Source organism: Cricetulus griseus, chromosome 4, assembly GCF_003668045.3.
Source record: "Cricetulus griseus strain 17A/GY chromosome 4, alternate assembly CriGri-PICRH-1.0, whole genome shotgun sequence".
Classification (NCBI taxonomy): domain Eukaryota; kingdom Metazoa; phylum Chordata; class Mammalia; order Rodentia; family Cricetidae; genus Cricetulus; species Cricetulus griseus.
In genome coordinates, this window is record NC_048597.1 from 221,761,564 (window position 1) to 221,775,219 (window position 13,656).

Genomic DNA, 13,656 nt, shown 5'->3' on the forward strand with positions numbered 1-13,656 from the left:
GTCAGCCTGGTTACATGAGGAGTTCCAGGACAGTCAGGGCTCAGTAGAGAGATCCTGTTCTCAAAAAGCAAAACAAAACAAAAAACAAAAAGCAAGGTCTTTTATGGCTTTTGTCACTAGAACTTTCAGATGAAACATGCTGGTTTATGTTATATCATGCAAGATCAAATAAAGTTGTGTCTTGTTTTTATATGGCAGGTTGGGGATTCCTTCTCACCTGTTTATCATAATGTGTGCCCTGATGTATTTGTCAGTAGTGTGGAGATACCAGTCAAAGCTCTTCGGAGAAGGTGTGTGGCACCAAACCTATGCAGGTGTAGTGTCTTTGGCAAAAGAGAAGACAAAGAAAAAAGAATTCAGAGTGCTGTTTAATTTGACTTGTCATGAATGACAGGGGCTGATCCAACCACATGGTAGTAATGTGGCTTTGTGTTCATGAGGGCTGGCAGGGCTTAAGTTGCTTTGCATTTCAGGCAGTACCACCCACTTTCTAGTCTTGTGAGCATGATGTGTAGTAACTTCTGTGGAACCCTGGAACAGTGCTATGCTTTAGTGTTGGGGATAGCAGTTACATGCTGTGTGTGGCTTCTCACTTTCACCTGCTTCATGTTTTCATAATGTTCTTTTTAAAGTACCGCTGGTGGTTCTACAGGGGTTTCATTCTTTTTTTTTTTTTAAAGATTTATTTATTATGAATACAGTGTTCTGCCAGCATGTATCCCTGTATGCCGGAAGAGGGCACCAGATCTCATTACAGATGGTTGTGAGCCACCATGTGGGTGCTGGGAATTGAACTCAGACCTCTGGAACAGCCAGTGCTCTTAACCACTGAGCCATCTCTCCAGCTCCAGGAGTTTCAATCTTATAATGTCACAGATCCAGTGAATAATAATAGTAACAGAATTTCAGTCCACCACTTTGGACATGGTCCCAGAAAGTTCAGGTTCACACAGCTGGTGATGGGATGTCACAGAGGTAACATTCAAATCTTCACATTCTTCATCTGTAAATTGACGTTACAAAGTATCTTAATATGGGCTAGTGAGATGGCTCAGGGGGTAAAGGCTTCTGCTGCCAAGCCTGGTGACCTCAGGTTGTTCTCTGACACCACACACATGCACCATGGCACATGCACCCCCCCCAACCTCTACAATAAACAAGCAAATATATAATAAAAGTAATTTTGGACCAGCCGGTGGTGATGCACATCTTTAGTCCCAGCACTTGGGAGGCAGAGGCAGGCAGATATCTGTGAGTTCGAGACCAGCCTGGTCTACAAGAGCTAGTTCTGGGAGAGCCTCCAAAGCCACAGAGAAACCCTGTCTCGAAAAACCAAAAAAAAAAAAAAAGTAATTTTGGTATCACATCTCTTTGTTGAATCAGAGATCATCTTTCAGGAGCATACAGCACCACCAGCATATGTCTGTCCTCACACACTTCCAGTGTCCTTGTAGGTCTCCGGAGATCTTGTGATCCCTTTGTTTTTTGTTTTTTAGATTTATTTATTCATGTATACAGTATTCTGCCTGCAGGCCAGAAGAGGGCACCAGATCTCATAACTGTAGTTGTGAGCTACCATATGGTTGTTGGGAATTGAACTGCAGGACCTCTGGAAGAGCAGCCTGTGCTCTTAACCACTGAGCCATCTCTCCAGCCCCTCTCCCACTTTGTCTTTTAAATTTGAACTGAAGTTTAAGAATTGATAGCTGTGGTTGCTTTAGAGGAAACTGAAGTCTGGTAAGTGCTGGATCTTTTGAGTGGCTTATGTGAGCAGAGTATTAACAGATAACGTGGATTACAGGCTTACTTATGTGGAGAGTGTCACTGTAGTCTGTAGCAGTGACCAACAAGCCTCAGCTCCTTTGCTCATCTGTGGGTCAGACAAGGCTCTTCCCTGCCTTCCCTGCCTTAGGAATTGTCCATGGTGATTTTGAATGGCCAACAAGCTAAGAATGACTTTTGTTCCTGTTTTTATTTTTTTTAAAGGTTTTAAAGAGCTGGGAGGAAATAAAATAACTATTATAATAGCATTCATCCAGGCTTGCTTTCTTCTTTCCCTTCTCCGCCTTGGAAGACAGAGCTTCCATGTGTAGTCCAGGCTGACCTCACACTTAGGACCCTCCTGCTTTCGTTTCCAGAGGAGTTACAGGGGAGTGGGACCACACCCAGCTCTCTTTTGTTTTAAAAGCAGTTTAAAATATGTTTCCTAGGGGAGGAAGGTAGGGAGAAGGGAACTGGGATTGTCATGTAATTCAATCTTGTTTGTAATTCAAATATATAAAAAATAAAAAAAAAATATGTTTCCTAGGACTAAGGATGTAGGTCAGTGGTAGAGTACTTGCCTACATAGAGTATATGAGGTCCTCGGTCAGTTCCCAATGCTAGAGAAAAAGGGAAAGTGAAATCATGTTCTCCTTAAGGAAATCTACTTTATAAAGATGCAAATGTAGATAAGCTTATTTTAACATTATCCCTGCAGAGTTCTTGACTTTACAGGGCTCTCACCTTGGTTTGCCTACATAGGGACTCTACTGTGTAGACCAGAGAGATCCTCCTGCTTCTGCTGGGATAAAAGGAGTGTGCCTCCATGCCCAGCAGATAGCCTCAAGTTTTCTAAGCGTGAGTCACAAGCACTTTTAATGGATGTGGTGAAGGCCCAGGACAAGCAGGTACAGACGAGACACATTAGGAGCAGAGCTGTGGCGGTGAGTAATTGACAGGAATGCTGGGGAAGGGAGGGAGGGCCTTCAGCGCCTAAGACGGGGCTTCTGTTTGGTGAGCAAGTAGCTAGTTCTGCCGGAGAAGAATGGTGTAATTTCTTGTCTGGGACCTCTTCAAAAGCAAGTCCTTTATGCCCTGTGTATGGGAAAGAGCACCTGCCTACGGAGGCTTTGTCTTCTTTGTTTGAGACAAGGCAACCTACACTGGCTTGGGACTCACTGTTAGTCCCCAAACTCCAGGTCTCCTGCCTCACCTTCTCAGTTCTGGGATTGTGGTGCACTCCACAGTGTACTACTTGGGCCATTAAGATTTAATTACAGGAGGCTGTGAGATGGCTTAGTGGTTAAGAGCACTGACTGCTCTTCCAGAGGACCTGGGTTCAATTCCCAACACCTGCATAGTGACTCACAACTATCTGTAACTTCAGTTCCAGGAGACCTGACACTTTCACATAGACATACTTGCAGGCAAAACACCAGTGCACATTAAAAAAAAAAAAAAAAAAAAAAAAGTAGAAGCCGGGCGGTGGTGGCGCACTCCTTTAGGCCCAGCACTCAGGAGACAGAGGCAGGTGGATCTCTGTGAGTTCGAGACCAGCCTGGTCTACAAGAGCTAGTCCCAGGACAGCCTCTAAAGCCACAGAGAAACCCTGTCTGGAAAAACAAAACAACAACAACAACAAAAAGATTTAATTATGATGCCGGAGAGATGGCTCAGTGGTCACAGGTACTTATCATCAGGTCTAATGACCTGCATTTAGCCGTGGGACTACATGGTTGAAGGACAGTACCAACTCCTGCAAGTTGCCCTCTGACTTCTACATGCATACTTTTGCATATATGCCTGTATATACACACAGAGAAAATAGCTAAGTTTTAAAACAATTTTAAAAAAGATTGAACTATATTTGTTTTTCTTTCTGTTGCTGGAAATCAGACCCAGTGCCTTGTGCATGCTAGGCAAACTGTCTGCCATTGAGTCATATCCCAGCTCTGCCTCATTAAAATTCATTTATTTGTTTATTTATTTTTATTTTTTTTTAAGGCAGGGTTTCTCTGTGTAGCCCTGGCTGTCCTGGAACTTGCTCTATAGACCAGGCTGGCCTTGAACTCACAGAGATTCACCTGCCTCTACCTCTAGAGTACTGGGATTAAAAGTGTGCCACCACCACTCAGCATAAGTTTATTTATTTATTTTATGTGTGTATGTATGTGCATGTGTCTGTGCTTGAGTATGTGATGGATGCCCTTGGAGGCCTCAAAAGAATGTTGGATCCCTGAAGCTGGAGTTACAGGTGGTTGGAGCCACCTACAGGCATGCTGGGAGCTGAACTCTAGTCTTCTGCAAGATCAGCAAGTGCTCTTAACTGTAGCCATCTCTCCCATCCCATTCCCCAGTTTTACAGAGGCCATTTACCTGCTTTAAGAGTAGTATATTAGGAAATGGAAACATGTCTGTTAACATTCCTGTCATGTCATCTTTTTGCCCTAGCTTCTCAACATTTTGGTTTTGAGACCAGTTAACAGTAAATTTTTTTCCCCACCAAGACAGAGTTTCTCTATGTAACAGCACTGGCTGTCCCAGAACTTGCTTTGTAGACCAGGCTGGCCTCCCAAGAGCTGGAATTAAAGACATGCTGATGTCATCACATCTAGCCTAAATGATTCTTTAAAATAGGAAAGGGGATTTGTGAAAGTCACAAGAAGCTGTGCCAGTACTGAGTTGATGGCGCCTTTCAGTGGCCACTATGGAAGACTAGAGATGAGTAGATACTTTAGGCACACATTCCAGGCAGTGGGGCAGTGAGCAAAACAGTCGAAACACTTGACCTTCCGAAGCTTCAGTTTGGAGACTAAGTACAGTCCAGATGTGCTAGTGAGATCTGTGGAGAATTGTTGTTGTCATTGTTACTGTAGAGGGTTCTCTTCTCCCCACCCCCCCATAGGGTTTCTCTGTGTAGCTTTGTAGACCAGGCTGGCCTCAAACTCCAGAGATCCGCCTGCCTCTGCCTCTTGAGTGCTGGGATTAAAGGCATGCACCACCACTGCCCGACCCTCTTTTTTTTTTTTTAATTAATTTGTTTGGGGTGGGAGTGTGTGTGTGTGTGTGTGTGTGTGTGTGTGCGCGCGCGCGCGCGTGCATATATGTCTCCCCCCACCCCCCACATAGGTGCGCATGCCCTGGCATGATGTGGAGGCTAGAAGACAACTTACAGGGGTCAGTTCTCTTTACCTTCCACCTTGTGGGTTCCAGGGACTAAACTCAGGCTGTTGGGCTTGGTAGCAAGTGCCTTTACTCCTGCTGGCCATTTTAGTTTTGTTTTTATTTTAGGTAGTGTCTCTTAAGTTGCCCAGGTTGATCTTGAACTCACTTTGTAATTAGGACAAGACTTGAACTTGAACTACTTCTGCCTTAGTCTCCTGAGTGGGTACTAAGACCTGTGCTACTAGACCTGTCCCAGACTTAATCAAATATTTAAAGTGCTGGTGGCCCCCATCATTATAAGGACAGTTTGACTCTCAGCCTGGCGTGCTGGCTGCAAGCTTGCCCCTGATCTACTTTTTACATAGCCCAAGCTGCTTTCAGACTTGGGATCCCACCTCAGTCACACAGTGCTGGGATTATAGGCTATGCCACCACGCCAAATGTTTGTTTGTCCTTGTCAGAAGGACACTTCCTTTGCCTTGGTCTCTGCACTCCTTTTCTCTTCCTGAAATGATTAACTCCTCGTGGTTAATTAATCCTGCAAGGTTTGGCTGAAGTGTTGCCTTGTGTGCAAAGCTGTCTGACTTCAGGCATCACTAGTCTCCTTTCTTAGGACAGTGACTGTGGCAGGTGGAGTTTTATATTTCTTTTCTTTTTCGTTTTTTTGAGACAAGGTTTTTTCTGTGTAGCCCGGGCTGTCCTAGAACTCTGTAGACCAGGCTGGCCTTGAACTCACAGAGATCTGCCTGCCTCTGCCTCCCCCACCCCCCAGTGCTGGAATTAAAGGTGTATGCCACCACTGCCCTGCTGATTTCTTTCTTTCTTTCTTTTTTTTTTTTTTTTGTATTTCTGGTTCATGGTTTATAGACAGGCATTTTTCTCGTAAGCTTTCCCATAGCTCCTCTTAACATGGTGATTCAAATTATTTTTAGTGTGAGAATCTACTTTAGCCTCCTGAGGTGATGGATAGAAATTCTCTTCCTTATAACTCTCAAGCAATTTCAAAGCTATAAGTTAAATGCCATATTGCTATATAGAGCTGAGAGAATTCACATTGCAAGACCAATATAGCAAACACTTTTGACATATCCCACTTTGCAGCAGTTAGCTTTATTTCCAGTTTTTAAGCATGGTGGTTTATCATGGGAATTACTGTTATTATCATAGATATTACTACTTTTAACCTAATCTGTTGTTTTGATGGCTAGTTTAATAGTATACCATAGAAGTAGAATGGAATAGTCATTTAATTGCCACATTCTTTTTCTTAATTAGGTAAAATTATACATGCTTGCTGTGCACAACATACTGTACGGGACATATGCACCCTGGGCAGTGGCTTGTCATGTCATATGTTGCCAGTCTTGTGATAGAAGCCTCAGTGTGCCCTGGGCGGTCCCCACACCCTGAAGGCTGCTACAAGTCCTGGTGCTCAGTGCAGTGCAGGATGCTCCTGATACCACTTCCCCTTTCTACCCAGACTGTGGTCTTTGTGATCTCTGCCTCATCAGTTCCCCAGACCCTGGGGACCAGCACTGCACACACTGTTCTGTGGGCTCCTCTCTAGCTCCATATAGAATGGAAATCCCTGGGGAAGCTGTCTTTTGTGCCTGGCTTATCTCACTTAACATTGTGTCCTCTGAGTTCATTTTGTTTTCACAAATTCAGTATTTCTTTTATGACTTTGTAGCAATCTGCTGTGTATTTATGTTTCTTTTTCTTTTTTTTTTTTTAGGCAGGTTCTCATATAGCCTAATCTGGCTTCAAACTCATAAAGTTTAGGCTAGTTTTCCACTTATGATCCTCTTGCCTCCAAATCCTAAATATTGAGATTATAAATAATGCACCACCATGCCTGATTTTACTGAATTTTCTTTATCCATCTGGTAATGACTCCTAAGTTGGGTTTCATATATTGGCATTGTGGATAATGCTGCAATGAACAATGGAGGGCAAATACTTTTTCAACTTGCAGATCTAATTTAATATGTATATATGTAATATGTATATATATATGTATGTATGTATGTAATGTCAAACTTGTGATATGTATTTATGGTTATATTTACTAATAATGAGGTGTGAAAATGATTCATGAAAATAACCAGTCTTTGCCTACAGATGAAGTATGGTAGTGAATGTTGTGAGTACCTTCTTTTGCTTATAGTATATATAGTCTGGTTTTGAATTAACTGTGTAGTCCAGGTTAGCCTCAAGCTCTCGATACATTGCCTTATCTACTAAGTGCTGAGTTTATAGGCATGTACCACCACTTCTGGTGTGTGTTGGTTAGTTTTTTTTCTTACTCGATACAAGCTAGAGTCTTCAGGGAAGAGGGAACTGTAACTGAGAAAGTGCTTCCACCAGACCGTCTTGTAAGCAAGTCTGTGGAACACTTTTTTGGTTGATGATTGTTATGGAAAAGCCCAACCTACTGTTGGGAGTCCATGCCTTCCCTGGACAGGTGGTCCTGTAGTTATAAGAAAGCAAAGAGGAATGGAGAGAAGGTTCAAGGTTAAAAACACTGGCTGCTTTTTCAGAGGACCTGGGTTCAATTCCTAACACTCACACAGCTCACAGAAACCCGTAACTCCTCTTTAGACCTCCACGGGGCAGGCACACGTGAATAGACATGCATTCGAGTAAAACATTCATACAATAAAATAAATAAAGTTATAAAATGAGAAGAAAGAAAGCAGGAAGAGCAAGCCAGTAAGTAGCACTAGTCCATGGTCCCTGCTTCAGCTCCTGCTTCCATGTTCCCGTCCTGAGTTCCCTGCATGATGGACTATGGCAAGCTGTTAGGTGAAATACTGACACACACCAAAGTTGGTTTTGGTATCGGTCTTTATTACAGCAATAGAAACCTAACTAAGACTCTTGCCATCTGGAATACTTTGCTTTTTTAAACTTTAATTAGGTTTAGTGTGTGTGTGTGTGTGTGTGTGTGTGTGGAGAGAGAGAGAGAGAGAGAGAGAGAGAGAGAGAGAGAGAGAGAGAGAGAGAGAGAGAGCTAGTGCTAGTGCCTGTTGGATCCTGCTGGAGTTACAGACAGCTGTGAGCTGCTTGATGTGGGTGCTGAGAATCAAACTCAGGTCATCTTAACCACCGAGCCATCTCTCAAACCCCCAGGAGTTGGATATGCCTGTGTGGGCATTCTTGTCTCTTTCCTGTGTCACCTCTGTCTCCTCCTGACACGATGATTAGAAACACCAGTTGGCAGGGCATGGGGATGCACACCTTTAATACCAGAACTTGGTAAGTAGAGGCAGGTGGATCTCTGAGTTTGAGACCAGTATGGTCTATAGAGTGAGTTCCGGGGCAGGCAGGGCTACATTGAAAAACCAGAGAGGGAGGAGGGAGGGAAGGAAAGAAGGAAGGAGAGAAAGCAGAGAGGAGGAGGAGGAGGAAGAGGAGGGAGGAGGAGAGAGAGAGAGAGAGAGAGAGAGAGAGAGAGAGAGAGAGAGAGAGAGAGAGAGAGAGAGAGAAGAAAAGGAAGGAAGAAGGAACGAATGAAGGAACAGTGGGCATGTGGCCCCTGTGATCTTGCGGCAGCATTGAGGTAATAGAGGTCGTCACTCAGAAGATTCATGACATGAGCGGCCTCGACTGCTGCTGCTTCTTCATTGTCCTCTTTTTCTTCTTCCTCTTCCTCCTCCTCCTTCTTTCTTTTTCTCCAACATGGAAATGAAAACAGTCTGGAGAGACGGCTTAGCAGTTAAGAGCACTCACTGACTGCTTTTCCAGAAGACCTCTGTTCAATTCCCTGCATCTACATGACAGCTCACAACCAACCATGTGTAACTAGTTCCAGGGGATCTGACAGCCTCATTTCATCTCCACAGACATGAACCTTGTGCACACACATACACGCAGGCAAAGTACCTGTATACATAAAATAATAAAAATGAAATGAAAAATATTTAGACAAGATTTCATGTAGCCTAGCTGGCCTTAGACTCAGTTTGTAGCTGAGGATGACCTTCAACTCTTGAGCCTTTTGCTCTGTCTACTAAGTACCAGATTACATAGACCATCATACCAAGTTTATGTGGCTGTCTCAGGGTTCCTACTACTGTGAAGAAACACCATGGCCGCAGCAACTCTTTTTTTTTGTTTTGTTTTAACATTTATTTATTCATTATGTATACAGTATTCTGTCTGCATGTGTCCCTGCAGGCCAGAAGAAGGCACCAGATCTCATTATAGATGGTTGTGAGTCACCATGTGGTTGCTTGGAATTGAACTCAGGACCTCTGGAAGAATAGCCATTGCTCTTAACCTCTGAGCCATCTCTCCAGCCCCCATGGCAACTCTTATAAAGGAAAACATTTAATTGGGTTGGCTTGCTTACAGTTTCAGAGGTTTAGTCCATTATCGTCATGGTGGGATACGGTGGCGTGCAGGCAGACATGGTTTCAGAGAAGTAGCTGAGAGTCCTACATCTTGACCTGCAGGCAACAGGAGGTGATCTGAGTGTCACACTGAGCATAGCAGACCTCTAAGCCAGCCCCCGATATGACACACTTCCTCCAACAAGGCCATACCCATTCCAACAAAGGCAAGACTCTACCAACCAAGTCACATCCCAGTCCCTAAACTTTATATATTTGATAAGTTTAAGTGATACACTTTTCCTGCCATTAATATTTTTAAGAATATTTCCTACCTTTTTGTCTGTTCCATCTTCCTTCTCTTCTTTTCTCTTGCCCAACTTACTATCTTTTCTCTGCTCTCCCAAACCCATGTCTCATGGTTAATAATGGAACCCAGTTCCCTGTCCTGACCAGTCAAATAAGCCAATGCGGTTGTGATCAGGCTACTGTCAGGTCAAGGGTGGTAGCATTCCTGTCGTCACAGTTGAGACAAGCAGATCACGAGTTAGAGACCAACCTGGGCTATACAGTGAGATCTTTCAAAAAGAAGGGATGGAGAGTGCTGGAGAAATGGCTCAGAGGTTTAGAGCACATGTGCTTTCACTGAGAGTCTGTGTGTTTCCCACCACCCATGTTGGGTGGTTCACAACCATGTGTATCTCTGTGTCCAGGGAGATGAGATTCTCTGGCCTCCAGGTGCCTGCACTTCTGAACACATACTCACGCACATAACTTTTAAAGTAAATATTTTTTTAAAAAACCTGAAAAGAGGGTGGTGGCTCTGTTGCCATCCTTACCCTCTTCTGTTTGTGGTATACTTTGTAAGCTTGCCTGTCCTCTGATCTGTAAACAAACAGAAAAGATGTCTCGATGTAGCTGGGATTCTTCAGACTGAGGGCTAAGAGGGAGCCCTCTGCTCCTTATAGATTAAACTAGGATTGCGTTTTGGGGGCATTTCCTGAAGCCATGACATCCCACTTTACACTCTCCCCATGGAAGACACTGTTTGTAGCAGGATGAAACAAGATTTAGCCAGCGGAACAGCAGCCTTGGGAGAAGGGAGTCTGGCATGGAGACTTTGTTCTCAGTGATCCCCTGCTGGATCACTTTTGTGGCTGATGCTCTTAAGCTGGCTTTTCACATGGTGCAGGAAGTGTCCTTGTTTCATATTGGAATTAAAACAGACTTTTTCTTTTTTCTTTTTTCTTTTTAATATGTCTATCTAGGTGAAGATGGAGCTGGAAAAACAAGCTTAATAAGAAAAATCCAGGGGATAGAGGAGTACAAGAAAGGAAGAGGGCTGGAGTACTTGTACTTAAATGTACACGATGAAGACAGGGATGGTAAGTGTGGCTCGTCTGACCCTTGCCTCCTGAGGTCAACTTTGAGGGACCCTGCTCTTCTCTACTGCAGGTGGCTTCCCTCAAGTTTGTCATTGCTCAGCAGGAGATCTGGGATGTCACTTGGGTCACTGAATAGTTAAATATTGCCATGTAATGATGTGAAGTTGGGTTTCAGATTGTATGGTTTTAAGTATCTTACAGTATTCTCATGTGAAATGTTAGCCTTCTTGTCATCCTTAAAAAAAATCAGTTTTGAGGTTGGTTCTCCTGCAGTATGGTGATTGTTTTGTCCACCCTCTTTTCACCTTTTCCTCCAATACTGTAAGTGTCCCCATAGTTGTTTTCATTTGCTCAGCCTTTTTTTCTTCTATAGGCTACTGTCCTATTTGTATGTGTAATTTCTTGAGTATATATAGTTTGAACATGGTATTTAATATCTTGGCCTTGGTTAAGGAATAGGAAATAGAGAGGGGGTACTCTGTCCTATAGTCACCTGTTACATAATTTTAGGCCTTCTGAATTGTCATACTTGACCCAAATAGTTGAACTTTACCAATGATAGCAGACACCTCTTATGGATAATCAAATGGCTTAATAGTGCTGCTGAAAGAAACTGTCTGGGTTCTTTTGTTTTTGTAGATCAAACAAGATGTAATGTGTGGATCTTGGATGGAGACCTGTATCACAAAGGGCTACTCAAGTTCTCTCTGGATGCCCTTTCTCTGAAGGACACTCTGGTTATACTGGTCGTTGATATGTCGAAGCCTTGGACTGCTTTGGACTCCTTACAGAAATGGGCAAGTGTGGTGAGAGAACACGTTGACAAGCTGAAAATACCCCCTGAAGAGATGAAAGAAATGGAGCACAAGTGTGAGTGGTCAAGAAACACTAACACGGGCTTCCGATCGAGATATCTTAGCTGGCTATAAAAATCATTTCTATTGTTTTTTCTACAGACAAGATTCAGTAAAGAGCGGTGCGTTGGTGGCGCACGCCTTTAATCCCAGCACTCAGGAGGCAGAGGCAGGCGGATCTCTGTGAGTTCGAGGCCAGCCTGGTCTCCAGATCGAGTGCCAGGATAGGCTCCAAAGCTACACAGAGAAACCCTGTCTTGAAAAACCAAAAAAAAAAAAAAAAAAAAAAAAATTCAGTGAAGGAAATATGGCTTTCATTTTGAAATTCAACTTGAACGATGCACTGAGTTTTAATATTATTTATATAATAGATACATTTAATATGTTTAACTATTACATATATATAATAGTAAATTCTTTGGTAGAGTGTGTGTTATTCTTGCCAAACGGCTATGTATGTGTTGAAAGGTCATTTTTATGGTGAAAATGTGAACCTTTCTTGAGTTACTCACTGGTAGTCTTGTCAACTTTGTAAATGTGAAAAGATTTTAATATAAGATGTTAATATAAATAAAAAGATGTTAAGTTGGTCTTGTTATTTACAGAGTACATTAGAGTGTGTGTGTTTTGCCTGTGGAGTCATTTCCCCTCCTCCTCCTCCTTGTTCACGCTTGTGCTAGGACCATTGCTCTCTGTTTCTGGTTTGCACTCTTATGTATATTATGTTTATTGCATTTTTTATGTTATATACATGCTTGTTTGTTTTTGCTACAGTGTCTCCCTTTGTATCCTAGGCTGGACTCAGACTTGAATTCTTTGTGCTTTTCTTCCCCAGTGCTGAGGTTACAGGCATGTGCCACGGCACCTGACTGTCTTCAAGATTGTAATCTGTGCTTTTCTTTCATTGATGATCATTGCCAGTGGAATCGTTTCTCTCCCCAACCCCCAATCCATGCTTGTGCTTGAACCATGTTTGCTTCTAGTTCACACTCCTGTGTGTGTTATGTTTGCGTCTGGGTGGACATGTGTATGTAGATCCCTTCATTTCTAATTTTGTGTATATGTTGTAGGAAATGTGCACATGCGAATGTAGACCCTTACAGCGTCCTGAGGAATGAAAGCTTTGGGTCCCCTAGAGCTGGGGTCCAACAGTGTGAGCTGCCCATGGCACTGAGAACCAGATTATACAAGAGCAATATGTGCTTTAAAATGCTGAGCCATCTTCCCAGCTTCTCCACCTTATGTTTTAAGACAGGGAGGGTCTCTTGCTGAACCTGGAGCTCATGTCTTCAGTTTGACTAGCTGGCCGTAAACTGCAGACATTTGCTTGTCTCTGTATCCCCAGTGCTTGGATTGCAGGTGTATACCACTAGCTTTTGTATGTGTGGTGGAGATCTGAGCTCAAGTCCTCATGCTTGCCCGACAGGTGCTTTTCCAGTTTAGGCATCTCCCCAGCCCCTGCTAGAAACTCCTCAGTAGTCAAGGAATTGTGAGCATTCTTAATTAAGAGTTGTATCCATGCAGGGCATGGTTGCTCACCTATGATCACAGCACTCAGGAGGCTGAGGTGGGCTCCAGGCCGCCCTGAGCTACATAGGAAATACCTCTCACAAGAGAAGGAAGTACCCAGCTGAGTGTGGTGTCTCATACCTATAATCCTAGCACTCTGTAGGCTGAAGCAGGAGAATTTAAGGATGGTCTCAATTACTCCAGCCTCAGGTTATTCTAGGAAACAGGTGTATTTCATGCTTAGTTAGCACTGTTTATTTATTCTATTTTTAAATTTACTTTTGTTTTATGTGATTGGGTGTTTTGCATGCATGTCTGTCTTTGTGCTGTGTGGGTGGAATGCCAAAGGTCCCTTGCAACTGAACTTACAGATGATTGTCAGTCACCTTGTGAATGCTGGGAGTTGAACCCAGGTCCTCTGGAAGAGCAGCCAGTGCTCTTAACCACTGAGCCATCTCTCCAGCCCCAGCACTATGCTTAAGTTGTAGATTCCTTTTCTTCCATATTTAGTTTTCTCTAATCCCTGCAGTACCTTTCCTTTAGAGAAGACAGAGGGCCAAAGCTTCAGGGTTGGTGTGTGTGTGTGTAATGCACACATGTGAAGAGTGTATGCAGGATACACACTAAACGCAATGAATTCTATTTTTT

At 43.3% G+C, this 13,656-nt stretch overlaps 1 protein-coding gene across 1 annotated transcript in view; it reads left to right on the top strand.

The window, feature by feature from the left end:
• Dync1li1 (dynein cytoplasmic 1 light intermediate chain 1) overlaps nucleotides 1-13,656 on the top strand; it is a 37,662-nt gene that overhangs the window by 7,615 nt on the left and 16,391 nt on the right. The window contains exons 3-4 of the mRNA XM_027415305.2: nucleotides 10,529-10,645; nucleotides 11,285-11,515. Coding sequence (XP_027271106.1) covers nucleotides 10,529-10,645; nucleotides 11,285-11,515 — 348 coding nt within the window. The remainder of the gene's footprint in view (nucleotides 1-10,528; nucleotides 10,646-11,284; nucleotides 11,516-13,656) is intronic.